This window comes from Lissotriton helveticus, chromosome 11 (genome assembly GCF_964261635.1).
Source record: "Lissotriton helveticus chromosome 11, aLisHel1.1, whole genome shotgun sequence".
In the NCBI taxonomy this organism is placed as follows: Eukaryota; Metazoa; Chordata; class Amphibia; order Caudata; family Salamandridae; genus Lissotriton; species Lissotriton helveticus.
In genome coordinates, this window is record NC_136072.1 from 323575269 (window position 1) to 323591806 (window position 16538).

The 16538-nt window shown below is 45.5% G+C and overlaps 1 protein-coding gene across 1 annotated transcript in view; it reads right to left on the reverse strand.

The window, feature by feature from the left end:
* Positions 1 to 16538, reverse strand: part of UBXN7 (UBX domain protein 7) — a 701503-nt gene that overhangs the window by 63047 nt on the left and 621918 nt on the right. The window contains exon 10 of the mRNA XM_078665644.1: positions 14624 to 14703. Within this exon, the coding sequence (XP_078521770.1) occupies positions 14624 to 14703 (80 nt within the window). The remainder of the gene's footprint in view (positions 1 to 14623; positions 14704 to 16538) is intronic.

Below are 16538 nucleotides of genomic sequence, written 5' to 3' on the forward strand. Positions count from 1 at the left end.
GGCAAACAAGGGGAATGCACAGAAAGTTTTAAAATAGAAAAGGGGGTGCGCCAGGGGTGTGTCCTGGCACCCTTTTTGTTCTCCATGTATACTAACAACTGTAATGAAGTTTTAACCGCACAATGCACAGACGTCCCATCAGCAGGCGGCCTATCGCTGCCCGCTCTCTTCTATGCAGTTGATGTGGTTTTGATGGCCAGGACACCCCTGGCCTTACAGCGCCTGATGGGCTTTGTTCAACCGTTTATGGCCGATCTGGGTTTGATAGTCAACAGATCGAAAACCTACATCATGATAGCAGGGATGGAAAAGAAGAAGTCTACACATTTTTACCTTGATGGGGGCTCACTGGAACGAGTCGAGTCATTTATGTATCTGGGACTCCTCTTTGATTCGAAACCTAACTGGGGGATTATGGTTGCAAATATAAATAATATACTGCAAACAAGCATAGCTGCTTTGTGGAATTTTGCCTCTAAACTGGGGGGAAAAAAACAACAATTGAAATGCTTGAAATGTATAAAGCAAAATCAATAGCTATTGCAACCTACTTGAGCTGAAATATGGGGCATGGCAGAAGTGGGTGCTTTGTAGAAAGCGGAGGACAAATTTGCCAAGAAAGTGCTATCAGTTAAACAGGCTTGTTCGAACTTGATTGCCCATGGAGAACTCGTCTCCCCTTTATTTCTGACACTATTAAATTGGCCCAAATTCTTCTATGGTTTGCACATATGAAAGAGGGATACGTCGGATTAAACCAGAGTATACTAAAAGATGTAATAAATCTAGATCAAGCCAACAATATCCCCAGGCTGGCATATGTTAGAAGGTCTCTCTCAGACTTGGGCTTAGCTGATTTGTATATAACACCAACCAAATATCTGTCCTTTTCAAAGTTAAAGCTGAAAGGTCTTCTTTGAAAAATGTGAACTAGAAAGGTGGCAACGCAACCAAAATAAAACTACGGTTATCCATTACCATACTATGCCTAAAATCCCCACGGTCAAGATTCATACCTGTTCTTTGTTACCAACAATACCCACCAATACCTTCTAACAAGGATGAGGTTAAATTTTTTCCACCTGATGGTAGGATACCCTGCGTATGTTCATTCACTAAACAATTTGTCGCAATGTCCCTGTGATGACTTGTCCTCCCAAACCATGTCCCATATTTTATTCTTTTGCTCCTTTTACAAAAAAAAAAAAAAGAAAAAAGTATATCCTCCCCCTGATAAAAAAAAAATTGAGTTTCTTTTCGCATACCATGGCCCTCACAGTAATTTATTTCTTGGAAACACCATTTATCTGTCTCATGGTTGTAAAATTTCTATATTCAGTGCTCCGCATAATAAGAAACTCAGACAGGGGTGTTGTTCCAATTGACCAAACAGACAAAAGCCTTATGCTTGGATAACAACTCACTGTATGGTTTTAAATGTGTTATCCGGATATGATCTGTGGGAGTTGTATTTTCTTTTTTTCTACATGATGTGATAAATATTGCTCAAAATGATCTTAAGTTGATCTTTGTAATGAGGAGGCCTGTACATATTGGTATTTTAGAGGATATATTGCAACAATTAATTTTAGAATCTTTGGTGATCAAATGATTTTATCAAATAATTCTTTTTAATTCTGTACTTTTATCAATCAATCAATCAATCAATCAATCAGTACTTGTAGAGCACACTACTTACTCGTGAGGGTCTCAAGGCGCTGAGGGTAGGGGGTGCTGCTACTCGAAGAGCCAGGTCTTGAGGAGTTTTCTGAAGGCGAGTAGGTCTTGGGTCTGCTGTATGTGGGGAGGGAGGGTGTTCCAGGTCTTGGCGGCGAGGTAGGAGAAGGATCTGCCGCCGGAGGTCGTTCGTTGGAAGCAGGGAACAGCGGCGAGGGCGAGGCTGGCGGAGCGGAGCTGGCGGGTGGGGTGTGGAAGCTGAGTCTGCTTTTGAGGTAGGCTGGTCCGGCGTTGTGGAGTGCGTGGGTGAGGAGCTTGAAGGTGATCCTCTTGTCGACTGGGAGCCAGTGTAGGTCTCTCAGGTGGGGGGTGATGTGGCTGCGGCGGGTGTTGTTGACGATCAGTCCGACGGAGGCGTTTTGGATGCGTTGTAGTCGTCGCAGGTGTTTGGCTGGGATTTCTGTGTAGAGTGCGTTGCCGTAGTCCAGTCTGCTGCTGACGAGGGCCTGTGTTACCGTTCTTCTTGTTTCGGTCAGGATCCACTATAGATACTGCGGAGGGTGTTGTATCAGGAGGAGGAGACGGCTCTGACCTGCTTAGCCTTGGAGAGGGAGGAGTCGAGGATGAATCCTAGGTTGCGTGCATGGTCGGTGGGTGTTGGTGTTGTTCCCAGTGTGGTCGGCCACCAGGAGTCGTCCCAGGCTGAGGGGTGGGTCCGAGGATGAGTACCTCCGTCTTGTCAGAGTTAAGCTTCAGACGGCTGCTCCTATTCCAGTCAGCGACTGCCTTCATTCCCTCAAGGAGGTTGGTTTTGGCGGTGTGAGGGTCCTTGGTGAGGGAGAGGATGAGCTGGGTGTCGTCGGCGTAGGAGATGATGTTGAGGTCATGCTGGCGGGCCATTTTTGTGAGAGGGGCCATGTAGATGTTGAACAGAGTTGGGCTGAGGGATGAGCCCTGGGGGACGCCGCAGATGATGTCGGTGCCTTCCGATCGGAAGGGTGGGAGGCGAACGCTCTGGGTTCTGCCGGAGAGGAAGGACGTGGTCCAGTCAAGGGCCTTCTCTTGGATTCCGGCTTCTAGGAGGCATGTCTTTAGAGTGCGATGGCAGACCGTGTCAAAGGCGGCCGATAGGTCCAGGAGGATGTCATCTGTGGTGGTGATGAGGGCTGTGTCGGTGCTGTGGTTTCGTCTGAATCCGGACTGGGACGGGTCAAGAAGTTGTTGTCTTCCAGGTGGCAGACCAATTGCCTGTTGACGATTTTCTCAATGACCTTTGCAAGGGAACGGGAGCAGGGCGATGGGCCTGAAGTTCTTGAGGTCCTTGGGGTCCACCTTGGGCTTCTTGAGGAAGGCGTTGATTTCGGCGTGCTTCCAGCTTTCTGGGAATGTCGCTGTTTTGAAGGAGATGTTGTTGACCTACCGTAGTTGGGGTGTGGTGGCTGCGTCTGCTTTGTTGAATACGTGGTGTGGGCACGGGTCTGACGGAGCTCCTGAGTGAATGGAGTTCATGACCTTGCGTGTCTTGTCGTCATTGACGTTGGACCAGGAGGTCAGGCGGATGGTGCTGGTGGTGTTGGCAGGGGAGGTGGAGTCTGGTGTAGTCGGGGCAGTTGTGGTGTTGAAGCTGTCGTGGATGTCAGCGATCTTGCGGTGGAAGAAGATGGCTAGTGAGTCGCACAGTTCTTGTGAGGGCGGGATGTCGTTGGTGCTGGGGTTGGAGAGTTCCTTTACGATGCTAAAGAGCTCTTTGCTGTCGGGTGCGTTGTTGTCCAAGCGGTCTTTGAAGGAGGATCTCTTGGCTAATCTGATGAGGTGGTGATGTCTGAGGGTGGCGTCCTTGTGAGCTGCGTGGTTGTCCGGTGTGCGTTCGTGGAGCCATATTTTCTCCAGTTTCCGGCATGCGCGTTTGGAGGTCTGGAGCTCGTCGGTGAACCAGGTGGCTCCCTTGCTGGCGTGGTTGTTGGAGGGTTTCTTGAGCGGGGCGAGCGTGTTGGCGCAGTCGTCGATCCACTGTCTGAGGTTGCGAGCTGCGGCGTCTGGGTTGGTGAGGTCGGTGGGTGGGTTCTGGTGAGGGTAGTGATCAGCTGGTCTTTGGTGACTTTGCTCCAGCAGCGGCGAGGCAGCTTTTGGGTGCGGTGGTGCGTGGTTGGTTTCTTGAAGGTGAAATGAATGCAGCGGTGGTCGGTCCAGTGGAGTTCGGTGGTGTGGTCAAAGGTGACGTGGGTGCCTGTGGAGAAGACGGGGTCCAGCGTGTGGCCGGCGGCGCGGGTGGGTACGGCGACGAGTTGTTTGAGGCCGAGGTTGTTCATCAGGGTGGCGGAGTTGGCATCGTCGTTGTTCTCGAGGTGGAAGTTCAGGTCCCCGAGGAGGATGTAGTCTGTGGAAGCGAGTGCGTGGGTGCTGGCGAGGTTGGCGATGGAGTCGCTGAATTGAGCCCGGGGTCCGGGGGGTCTGTAGATGAGTGTTCCTTTGAGGGTGGTGTTGGGGTCGGTGTAGATCCGGAAGTGCAGGTGTTCGGCAGTGTGGAGAGTGTCGTCTGCGTGGGTGGCGACCTTGAGGGTGGACTTGTGGATGATGGCTATTCCTCCTCCGGTTCCATTGGCGCGATCCCTGCGGGTGATCTTTTAGCCGTCCGGGATGGCTATGGCGATGTCGGGCGCCGAGGAGTCGTTCCACCAGGTTTCGGTCATGAAGGCCACGTCTGGGGCAGAGGTATAGAGCAGAGCCCAGAGCTCGACGGCGTGTTTGCAGGCGGAGCGGGTGTTGAGGAGTATGCAGCGGAGGTGGTTAGATCCAGTCCTTTGAGGTTTGGTGGGTCTGTCACAGGTGAAGCTGCATGTGCGGCAGGAGAAGGGTCCGTGGGTCCGTTTCGGGGTGGCCTGGAAGCAGGTGTGGTTGCGGCCGGCGTTGAGTGCATGGAGGCTGCTGGCGTCGTAGTGGAGTCTGGTGTCGTGGCGTTTGCGGGGTCCAGGGGTTCTGGCGCTGGGTGCGGTCCAGGCGCAGACAGGCTTGCCTTATGCGTGCCTTCAGCACGCCAGCGGCGCTCCCGCTGCGCGGCCGTGCAGCTGGCGCCATTAGAAGGGAAGCTGGGAGGGAGGAGCAGCTGGGAGGCGAGAGGCAGAGGACGGCGAATGGGTGGGGGGGGCGGGCCCGCAAGGACAGCAGCGGCGGGAAATTGAGCAGTGGGCATGGGGGGCAAGGGAAAACAGCGCCCAGGAATTTTATGCACATTTCAACAGCAAATTAAGATTTTTTTTGAGTTTTGATTTGATTTGACTGTGTTATCAATGAACAGGTCCAACAGCATCTGGGTTGGAACCAGTTGCCTATTTTAAGATTTGGTACAATAATCGATGATAACCAAGAAACAGGCACTGAGGAGTGAGCAATACTATTAAAAACAGTCATCAATAATGAAACCCAGAAATCAGTATTCCATTTGATCAAACTGATTGGGGAACTTATTTGGACCAGTGGCCTTGCCACTAACACTGATTTAGGTATCCTCTACTTGGTTTAAAGTTGTCCGAAAACCTGCTTGTTAATTTCTATTTGAAACACTACCTCTGAAGGAGAAGCAGCATATATTTCAGCAAAATAAGCCTCCCAGTTCTCACCGGCAATTTGGCAGGTCATCAGGGACACAGACTGGTTTATACGTCTCATATCTGAAACAGCTAACCAAAAGGATTTTCTATCCTTCATAAAGGCTGCCAGCACTAACAAGTCCCATTGCTGCACTATTACTTCCCTCCTACGTTTAGAGGCAATCTCTTTATGTAGCAATATAAAGATATTACTTCTAATTGAAGTGATACCAATGTATTTGCCCCAAATCTTCTCTCTACAGCATATGGTACTTCCTTTTTAGGCCTGGACAAGTGGCTTGGTTGCCTTTCCCTACTAGGTTGAAAAAAATAGAAGATCCGGTGGACTATTCTTTTAACTTCATTAGACACTTCTGCCATGTAATGCCTACAGCTGAGAGTGCTGGCTATTGTTACACTCCGATATCTGAAGGTATTTGTTTTTTCAATCACTGACCTATTAGGAAGAGTGGTGTTGTTAGGTGTCTATGTTGCATTGGGCTGCAGACCATGAGTTCGGACTTCAATGGATTTATATTCACCATGTACTCCTCCCAATACTGTTCTATATATCTCAGTTGGGCCTGAAGTACATTTGGGATCCACCAAGGAGGACTAAAGTTTCCCTGAATAACAATATTAGTAGTTTTATCCTTTCAACTTGAGGAATGTCAAGCATGGCTGCTAATACTGCTGAATCCATGTTGTTTGCAAACAAGATCAAAATTAAGGGTGCCAATAGGAATTTCTTTTATGTTTTCATCAAGATTAGAAGTAGTGACTCTTTTTGAGGTCTGCCAATTTTTCTCACAGGAGGTCCCAGTCAACGCAGAGACTACTTCAAAAGCGCGTATTCCTTGACCAAGCGACAAGGTCTGACTCATGATGTCAAAATTCCATTTTACTGTAACATCATTGCTGCATGGTCAGGGTGTTCCAGTGCTGTAGAATTCTGACATACTGTTGTTTCGATAATTAGAGTAGGTGTGAGAATCATGACTGCCAAAGCCACCTTGAAGCAATGTGAATCACTGTAATGTTGTAGTTCCTGAAATTCCCTGTCGGGATCAATGCTATTGGGAGGAAAAGCATATGCAAAATCCAGTACTAACTTACTGGCAGGGCATTGCACAGTGATTGGGGGTTGTAATGCTTGGAGACAAAGCACTGTCATTTTATGTTTTCTAGTGTTGCAAAGAGGTCTATGTCTGGTGTTCCCCATAGTTTGGACAGTTTGCCTACTATAGACATCTCCCAGTCTTTCCATTCCTGGGACATGATTTCAGATCAATAAAATGTTCTCTACAATAGCCTGCTTCCAAATGTTGTGGGCGAATTGTGAAAATGAGTGTGATACTGTACCCCCTTGCTTGTTGTGTTGTCAGTTAATATTTGCACAGTTTTCTTCCTCACTTAGTTCTGGAAAGCTTCAGTGTGAGGAAAGAGTTTTCAAATTCTAGAAAAATGTATGCGTTTGGTTGTTACTTGTTCTGATCATTGCCCCGTATCTTTAGAGTGTCCATGTGAACTCCCAAACCTACCTATGGTGATGGCATGCGGTGCTGTGTCTTCTGAGGTGTGCCGCTCCCACTGCCAGTATCTTGGTAAAATCCCTTGGAGCGGCCTGAATTCCAAATGGAAGGACTGTGAATTAGTAATGTTCTCCCACCATTAGAAACTCTAGGTACTTTGTGTGTGCTGTATGAGTGGGAATGTGGAAGTAAGCGTCCTTGGGGTCTACTGTTGCAAGGTAGTCCCCCTCTGTCTAGCAAAGGAATCACATCTTGCAAGGTTAACATTTGAAATGTTTGTGTCTTTAAGTACCTATTTACAAAGCACAGGTCTAGAATAGGTGGCATGGGCAGGTCTTGTGTTGAGACTGAGTACACACCTGTGTTTATTTCCTCTTGCAGCACTTCCTCAATACCGTCCGTTAACAGCTTTTGGACCTCTTTTTGCAGACTTGCAATTGGTCCTTTTTGAAATGCTGATGCTTTGGTGAATTTGTTTGGAGCTTTTCAATGAAACCTAGCTGGTACTTGCAACAAACCATATTTACAACCCATTTGTCTGTAGAAATGGCTTCCAGTTTTTGATGAAGTGCTGTATTCTCCCCTACAGGTGTGTTGTATATAGGGGAGAGACGTTCTGAGTCACTTGGAGGAGCTAGAGACAAATCTATTGGAGTTTCTACCTCTTGGTATACGTCTGCCTCGAAAAGGCGATTGGATTATTGTTGTTGCCACTGTGCACGACCTGGTAACTGGCTAGTCCTAGTCTGCTTCTGAACCCGTGAGCCTAACATTTGCCTTCTTTGTCCTCTTCTTTCTTGAAGGCTACCTCTCTTGAATGTAGATCTAAAGACCTGGAAATCTCATAGCCTTTCAGTTTCATTCACCTTCTTCATCTCTTTCAGCATTTGGTTCGCCTTCGGGCTAAAGAGGGGGTTCCGTGTAAGAGACTAATACAGGAATTTACATTGTTTTTTCCACCTTCACTAACACTTTTAGCTCTTTTATGGTACTCCTTAGGGAGGCGTGGCATAAGGTCTTCCATGTCCTCATCCCAGTATTGGTGAGCAGGACGATTTAAAAGGGTGTTAGAGTTACCAATCAGCCACTGTGTGGCCAAAGCTCTTTCCATCTTTCTTCCTACAGCCTCCAACCTCTTACCTCTTTATCTGGCGTAGGGTCTCAAGGATGCTTGGGACCTGGCTCTCTTCCTCACTTTTGACACAATTAGAGAGTCTGGTTCTACTTCGCCTTGAATGTTTTAGGGATCTTGGTTTGAGGCTCTATACTTTTTCTCTATGCAGAGTGTGATGGCCTTTGCCAGCTTAAAGAACAACTCCTTTACTTGCTGTACAAAGCTGGGAATCATAGGAAAATACAGATTCCGTTTGTAGGCTAGAGTTAGGATTTTGATGAGAAATCGCCTCCTCCTTTTACACTTTCATTTTGACCCGAAGGCCTCTGCCACCTTCTTCACAGCTGCGTGCTATCAGGAAATATTATCCAGAGAGATGGGTTCAAGGGATAGGAATCTATCTCTCCCTCAGGTAAGCCAGCCTCAACGTCTTCCCACAGCATTTCTTCCTGTGTGGTTTATCGAGCCCAAAGTCCTCAGGGTCAACACTGAAAATACACTCTTCCTCCTAGCCCGTGTCAGCGTGCTGTCTTTCCTCAAGTCTTTCTTTCTGTTCTGCCTTTACATTCTCCTAAAATTCTTATTTGCTTCAAAGTCTTCCTTCAAAGCGGTCAGTATCCCCAAAGGCACTCTTTTTCTTCATTCATTTTTCTATCTCAGCCTTGAATGCCTTCTTCTTTCGCTCAACACTGATGACGTAGTGTCTTAGGTTCCACATGTACCTTTTCTCCTGCACTTGACTGTCCTTGGGAATTGCGGCAACACCTTTTGGGGTCTCCTTACCAGTGAATTTTTATTTCCTGGTATGATGGGAAGTTCCCTGTTTTCCTTCGACTGCGTGCTTCTTCTGCGTTGAGTGCCTAGTTTTTAGTGACTGAGTTGAAGCCTGAAGAACTGTGCTTTGGGGACTTGAATGTGTGTCCGATTGTCTTCTCCTTTGACAAATCGGGTGTTTTGCAGGCATGTGACACTGTGGGCTCATGGTGCCAATGGTGTTTGTTTTGTACCTCATAGTCTCAAGTTTGAATTCTTCTTTTACCCATGAGCCTCCTGCATCTCTGCTTTGTGTTTCTGAGAAACACATCCCCCTCCATCGACAGAGCCACTTTATCTGCTTTTCCACTTGCGACATGCCGGCATGTCTGTATTTGTCCAATGTGCTTGAAGAACCTTGTCCCTATGAACCAGTGTCTTTGGTTTAAAGTACGAGCATGGGATGCAATCCTCGGATTTATGGTCTTGAGGAAGACAGAACATACAGATGGGTGTTTTTCGTTGTGTATGATCATGAAGCATGTGGAGACTCTGCTTAATACTTAATGGGATATTACATCACTATAGGCCCAGAAGACGAGCTTCATCCTTAGCCAGCCAGCAGATCTCTCAGTAGAAGACTAGTCACTGAAGAGTTAACCTGGAATGTGAGGGTAAGAGAATTACCACAGCAGACTAGTACTACAATGAACAGGCAAGAGTCTTCTGAATAGCTAGTTTACCGTTAACTGTTCTCTAGTGCCTGGTTTGCCTTTGAAGTTTTATTGTTCCCTTCAAGTCTGTATCCAACCACCCAATTAGGGGAGTTGTGCCCAAAACGAGCCAGGGTTAGATTTCTAGCATAGAGAGTAGGAGAAATCTCATGTTTATTTCCCAACTCTAGGGACAGCAAACAGCTCCACACAGAGCACGTCATTTTCCACCATAATGCAGGACCCCTATAATAGATTTCTGGGACGAACTTGCAGTAAACAGGGAAGTTCAGCAAACAAGGGCTAGTTTTAATGTGGGAACTTAGAAGGCACAGGATTAGAATCACTCACCAAACACCGGCCCTCACAACGCTAAGGATGACTGGCTTCACCTTGGGGGTGCCCAGGAGTGGACACCTCACAGGAACAGGCCAGGATGGGTTCCACAGCGGTATTCGTACAGCGCTTAGAGACCCCTGGGTGATAAGCGCTTTACAAATCCAAAACATTTACATTTACTTGCTAGTAACCACTATAAAAGAGGGCTTCTCACCACCAGCTCTCCAGAACAAATAGCACCGGAGGATGGATGATGATAAACGTGACTGCATCTCGTCTATGGAAGATCACCGAGGCCCAGTCTACTTTTCCCTGGTACCCAAGGACAGGATGTGCTTCGCAAGAGTCAGAGCCAATTGTGATCCCACAGATAAAGAACTAGAAGGCCATCTTTGCAAATGAGCCAATACATAGGTAGGAATTGGAGCCCCAGTTGAACAGAGTGGCTGAGCCCACCTCCCACTGATATTTGTGGCTGCTATCCAGGAGGCTATCCATTCCAGTTTGGAAACTATAGGCATTGCATGGTGGAGGATATTCGCCATCTTGAGAAGACAGGGAACAATTTTGTGTACTCTCCCACTGCTTTGCCTGACTGGCCTTAGTGAGGGAGAATGGCACACTGTTAACTGTTTTTTTCTGGTGCAAGAGAGGCCTCAAGTGGTTGCTTTCTGCACTGCACATAGACTGACTTTTACACATCCAATATTCCTGATGAGTATTTTTGCAGATGGTGTACTCCTATCAATAGAAAATCCCTTGACACTTCTTTATGGCTCTATAGTCAAAATCCAGAGCAAAGGTTAAATTTTGTCTACGGTGGCTGTGTTGTCAAGCTAATACATGCAAAACAATGATCATGTGACAAACATGTATTTCCACAAAAGTATAACTCACTTTATGGATTATTAACCCGTTCGGTGCTGATGACGGCTCCCTGCCGTCATGAGTTACGGGGGGCTGTGCTGATGACGGCCGAGAGCCGTCATGACCACGCCCGCGATCGGAATGTGCCGCACAGGCGCAGAATTCCGGCCGCAGCAAGGGGGTTAATACTGCAATTTAGAAGGGTCTCTGTCAGTGTGCTTTTTAAGGTAAATGTTTAAAGATCACCAAACAGTGGGTAAAAAAATTATAAAAATGTAAGCACCTGAAAACATGTAATGGGTATCCCAAACAGGACACCTTTAAAAATAGATGTGTTAAGAAATCCTCAATGAGAGCAGAAATATCAAATTTAAAAAGAGTGCCATGCCCGAAGATCTTTATGAATCCCCTTCTAGCAACACCATGTTATTCTTAGCATCTAGGCTAGCATTGGCACAAGAAAAATACAACCATATTTGTCAAATTCTAATTACTCTGATCTGATTCCTTACATAAGACCAGAGGTATTTATAAACTGGTCTGCATTACTCACAAGACACTCCACTATCTACATAACCCCGAAACTATCTTAAGGGGCCAACGACAACTAACCAGTAGAGACTGATCAATTCTGGTAATACCATTATTCATAAAGAGTTTCTTTTAATGGAGGGACATGTTGAACAAGCTTCTTTACTGGGTGGCCACAAGGTATCGAAGGGTCGGGTGTGGAGGACTCCAAGGGGATTGCATCCGTCTTTGCCAACTACTATACTACTCTTTATGCAGAACAGCTGCGCCCTGACCAGGAAATCTACACCCTTCTGGTAACACATCTCCCACTGCCCCTCCTGAACACTGCTGACAGAATCGCTCTGGACCAAGCATGCACACTTGAGAAGTGGGGAAAGCACTAATGGAGCTAAATGCCAGGAAAACGCAGGCCTCAGATGGCAACACAGTGGAATATTACCAGAAGAGGAGACTAGATATTCCCTCCCAGCCAATCGCTTTTTACAGGTGTTACCCATTTTTGCCATCCAGTAAAATGCAGATTTATCCCTCCGCCGCAGTACAAGACATTGCATTTGTAAGGTACGGTTTACCTTAAGTCGGATTAAATCTGTGGGGAGCACAACAGCTTTTTTTGCTGATGGATTTTGAAAAAGCACTCAACACATTGAGTTGGTCGTTTCTGGAGGGATGGGGCTTGGACCCAATTTCAAGGCCTATGTTAAGGTTCTACACGCTACTCCGCAGGCCCAGGTACAGGGTTCTATCCCCCAGATGCTCTTTCAGGTGGGGCACTAGGCAGGAATGTGCCCTCTCCCTCTAGCAAGTGAGGCCCTGGCGGTCTGGATCCGCTGCGGCGCACAAGTTTGGGATTTGACTGGGGCCTTGCGACAGAGGACAGAATAGCATTGTATGTGGATGAAGTGTTGCTGTTCCTCTACCACTGCGATGAGATGGGGTATCACTTAATCCATGTACTAAATACCTTTGGACAGCGTCCGTTTTGAAGGTTAACTGTGGCAAGTGCCTCCTAGTGCCTATAAAGGGGGACTGCTAGGACGACAGGTGGCCTTCCCCTATGCACTGATTAAGTTACCTATATTTTGGTATTTATATCTCCTGGGAACCGGGACATACCTGGAATATCAATTTTAGCCCTGTTGTGAAGAAAATGCGTGAAGATATTTCTCGCTGGACAAACTTCCCTTAAACACTATAGGCAGAATCAATCTTTTTTTAAATGAAGACCCTCTTGAGGCTACTTTAAGGTCTCCACAATTACCCACTTCACATTCCGCAGGCCTGAGGGTGGGCTTGCCATGGCTGATGTCCTGCTCTACTAATGGGCGACCCAGCTACTGATCATAATAGACTGGTTGCACGGGAAGGGTTTGTGGGGGGTCTCAGGGGGGTGCCCAACATACCAGGGAGAGCTGCCCCTTTCTGACCTGAATCGGGTGGTGGGTATCCTGTATGGAATACCCATTTCAACTTCTCTTACAGAAATAACTCAAGTGGTCTTCCTGGTGAGTCGGGTGGTGCTGAGATGGACAGGTTTGGCCCACAAACTCATGCTTGAGTACCCCTTGTGGGAGGACCATTGGCTGGCATATGTAGGATCCATGGATTGCTTCAGAATCTGGGACTGTATAGGGATATCCTGACTGGAAGATGTATGGCACTGTGACCATATTAGGTCCTTTTAGGACCCTCGCACAGATTTCCACATGCCCGCCTCTCAGTTCTATTGCGATTTACAACTCCGGCATGCACTATTGAAATACAAAGACGACCTAGATGACATCCCAATACAGTCCACTTGAGGGTCACCTTCTTATGTGTCATATGGGGGAGGGTGGAATTTCCTAGATTTACAAGGCCCTGGTGTTGCACTCTCCCAACCAGACGGGCCTACTGCAGGAGAAGTTGTCCTGGACAAGGATGATGGCAGAATGCATGTAGCCCACCCGACTGGTTAGTGATCTCGGCAAAGCCCATTTGGCTATGGAAGGTGGGAACCAGCAACTCTACCTGTGGCAGATGCCAAAACCCTAGAGGTGATTTCTTCCATATGGTGTGGTCAGGTGCAATTATCCAAGTCTACTGGGCATAGTCATATCTACTTTAGCCCAGGTAGAGGGGCTGCATATTGAAGCACATCCTAGAATTGTGTTATTAGGCATATTGGAGAATCTAGGGGGTCCCCAAGGGGAAAGCCCATCGGAGGGGTTGGATATGCTGGTGGCTAAATAGAACATTGCTAAATATTGGATATCTCCTGTAGTCCGGTCAATACTGGCATGACAAATCGCATGGATTGGTGTACAAAAAAGGAATAGACAATATACACAGCCAAGGGGTGGCCCAGTACATACGAGAGGGTCTGGAGGAAATGGTGGACAAACCACAGATTAGATAGATGAAGAAGGAAGGGCGCAATGAAAGATTGTACATCCGCAGAATGCGGATAAGGAGATGGATCGAACAGAGAAACACCACGCATAAGTTGTTTATCTCAGGCGATTGACTGGTTGTAAGGATTTGTAATCGAAATAAAAATTGAAAATTAATTCTATGAAAAATGTGGAAATGTTTGCTCTATTAGTTCTCTTTTAAAGACATTTCAAAACTTGAGAATTTCCTATTGGTTATAATAATACATGGTCTACCTTTGCTAGCAAGTTACATACATTAACACATTTTGAACCGTTTTATATATTTGTTTTAGTTGTCCAACACACTTTTTCATGGCATACGCAGCCTCAAATACTAGTAATAATACACCAACTAATAGGTTATTTTTTAGTTGTTCATTTTATTTCTAACTATACTACCCCATATTTGACCTTTGTATTGGTCAACATTCTCATACCTCTGTAATCTGCTACTGAAAATCAATCCTCTCTATTTCTTTGCCTGTAATTTGTGGTTTGCAACCTGCAACTGGTAACCTGGCATTACATAAAGTGAACTTTAACCCTAGTTGTGTAATCTGAAAAAACAAAGTCTTGATGTAGTCACAGGTTCCAAATGCTGTCAGCATGCTAAAATCATTATAAATCCATATAAAATTTAAAACATGTATTTTAAAAACCTCTTCGACTGCATGATATAATTTAGGAGCAGGTTATTCAGGTACGGACAAAAACATAACCATGCCCATTGCTTAAAAGCACAACCACCCTCTACAATCCCAAGGCAAAAAAAGTACATACAACTGCCTGCCTGAACAGTACTGTGTATGCACTATTGACAACAGCAAACCAAACACACACTGCTAACAGTCTTCAACTATACATAGAGGACCAGATTAAAACTTTTCCATACCATTACACCAGCAATCCGAAGCATTTTATCCACTGCTAAAGCTCACTACGCAATCTACAATGTGTGCAAAGTGCAGCACAGAAAACAGATGTGATATTAAATGGACATTAATCGGATTCATATAAATGATACTAAAGATTACAAGCATGTTGTCCAAATGTCAGTCTGTTCAGACCCAAACTGAGGTTTCCAGACACTCACCAGAAGTTTAGCTTGTTCAGGGAATGCAATTTGTTCTCTTTTGCCATCTGGATATCTCAGCATAAGTCGTGCCTTTGGTCCTAGCACAAAAAAAAAAAATGAATTGTAAATGTATCAGAGAAGGCTGAGGTCATCAGAGGACTCATATGGTTCATTAAACTGGGAAGGTGAATATTGCCATGGGGTTCTGTCTTACTGCCAAGCATCAGTTCCCAAATATTCAATAGAACTCATGAAAAGGGAAAAAAAAAGCTGCTGCGAAATATCTGCAACATAAATAAATCCCATTTCTCCTGTATCACAGTGAGAAGAACGAAACTAAGAATGTAAGAACATATTGGCTTCTTTCGCAGCTACAGACCGGTGGCACTGTTGGGATATAGAATGAGATAGTCTAGCCAGGCGAGGATTGTTTTCCAAAGGATTTCCCTTAGGCAACAGATACTGCATACCCTGCATGCCATGCCCATGAAGTGTACAGGGGTTGTTAAAGCAATGTGGATCAACATGAAGAAGACACCATTCAATTCAAAGCTGGATTGAAGAGGGTCAAGCAGGTGAACTGACCTACATCACAGCTTTGTAGATACCTCCATGTTCATTGACGTTCATACATGTGTTCAATGATCACATATAACCATGAGTGCTACATTGTATGACCCACAACTTAGGCCACCGAGGTGCACAGACTCAGTAGTAATTTTTGTTTCAGCTTACAAGTGTGAGCCATACAACTTAAAAAGCATAATAAAACTAACATTTAAGACATTGCTTTTACAAATTAGGGTAGGCTAAATAATTTCAACGAGAATTCTACTTGCAAAATGATAAAACAACCGAGCATAAAGATGCTTCTATTTCATCCATGGCATCTTAGTTCACTTTACAATCCTCCTAAAATGCAAAGTGCATAAATCAATTACTATCTAAAATTTTGTGACACCAGATACTACAAATTTCATACTATCATGATTAAAATTCATGATGGCTATAGACCCACAACATAATCAGCTTTAGATTTGGCAGAAGAGATAAATATAGTTAAATGCTTTGTGGATCTGAAGACAAAATGTGATTTACTCATTAGACAAGGGACATGTAACTTTCCAGGCTGTATAAATTTAGGAAGCCGCTGAACTGAAAATGAGTTCGCTGTTGGCGCAAAGACATACGTTCATAGCAGCATTACTGTGTCTTATGCTATATTTTTCAAAAAGTTGACAAAGATATAGCTGCCTTGTGGCCAAGAAAATGTTGCTTTGTAACAAAGTTCTGATGTGTCTCATCACTGCCTTTCATGTGAAGGTCTTCACCAGGAGGCATTGTAGTCTAAATTGTATAAATAAGGTTATTTTTATAGCCAGAAAAAGGTGATCCAAATATCCCTCTTAACAAGAAATGGGTTAGAAAAGTGAGAAACTTAACTCCCTGTTTTTTTTGTACCTCGCTAACTAGTATTTTTCCTTTATTACTTACTAAGTTGAGGGGGGCATGGTCTATGGGCTAAACCAAAACTCCTGGCATCCCTTGCTGGTTTAAGAGCTTGCAATATAATTGAGCCAAGGCATAGTTTGAGGGTTACTACTTTGTCAGAGTCAGCAGATAGGTTTAAAATAAGTTAGATGGTTTGTTTTTTTACACATACGATGCCATAAGTGTTTTTAGTGATTTGCCCATTTCAATGCTGTTCATGCCTAACTCTTTTTTTAAGGCAGCCACTGGGGTCCCAGGGCCAAGTTGCAACAGATAATGCAAGAATTTTTTCAATTTTCGGAAGACCATGGGCCTTATTTCAACCTCAAAGCTCAGCCCCAATCAGATCAGCAGCTTGTGCCTTAGCTTGGTAGGCCTGCAATGCTGGCTTCATCAATATTCTGGCAAATTTGCATCACTCATCAGCATTGTGGTCGCCAGG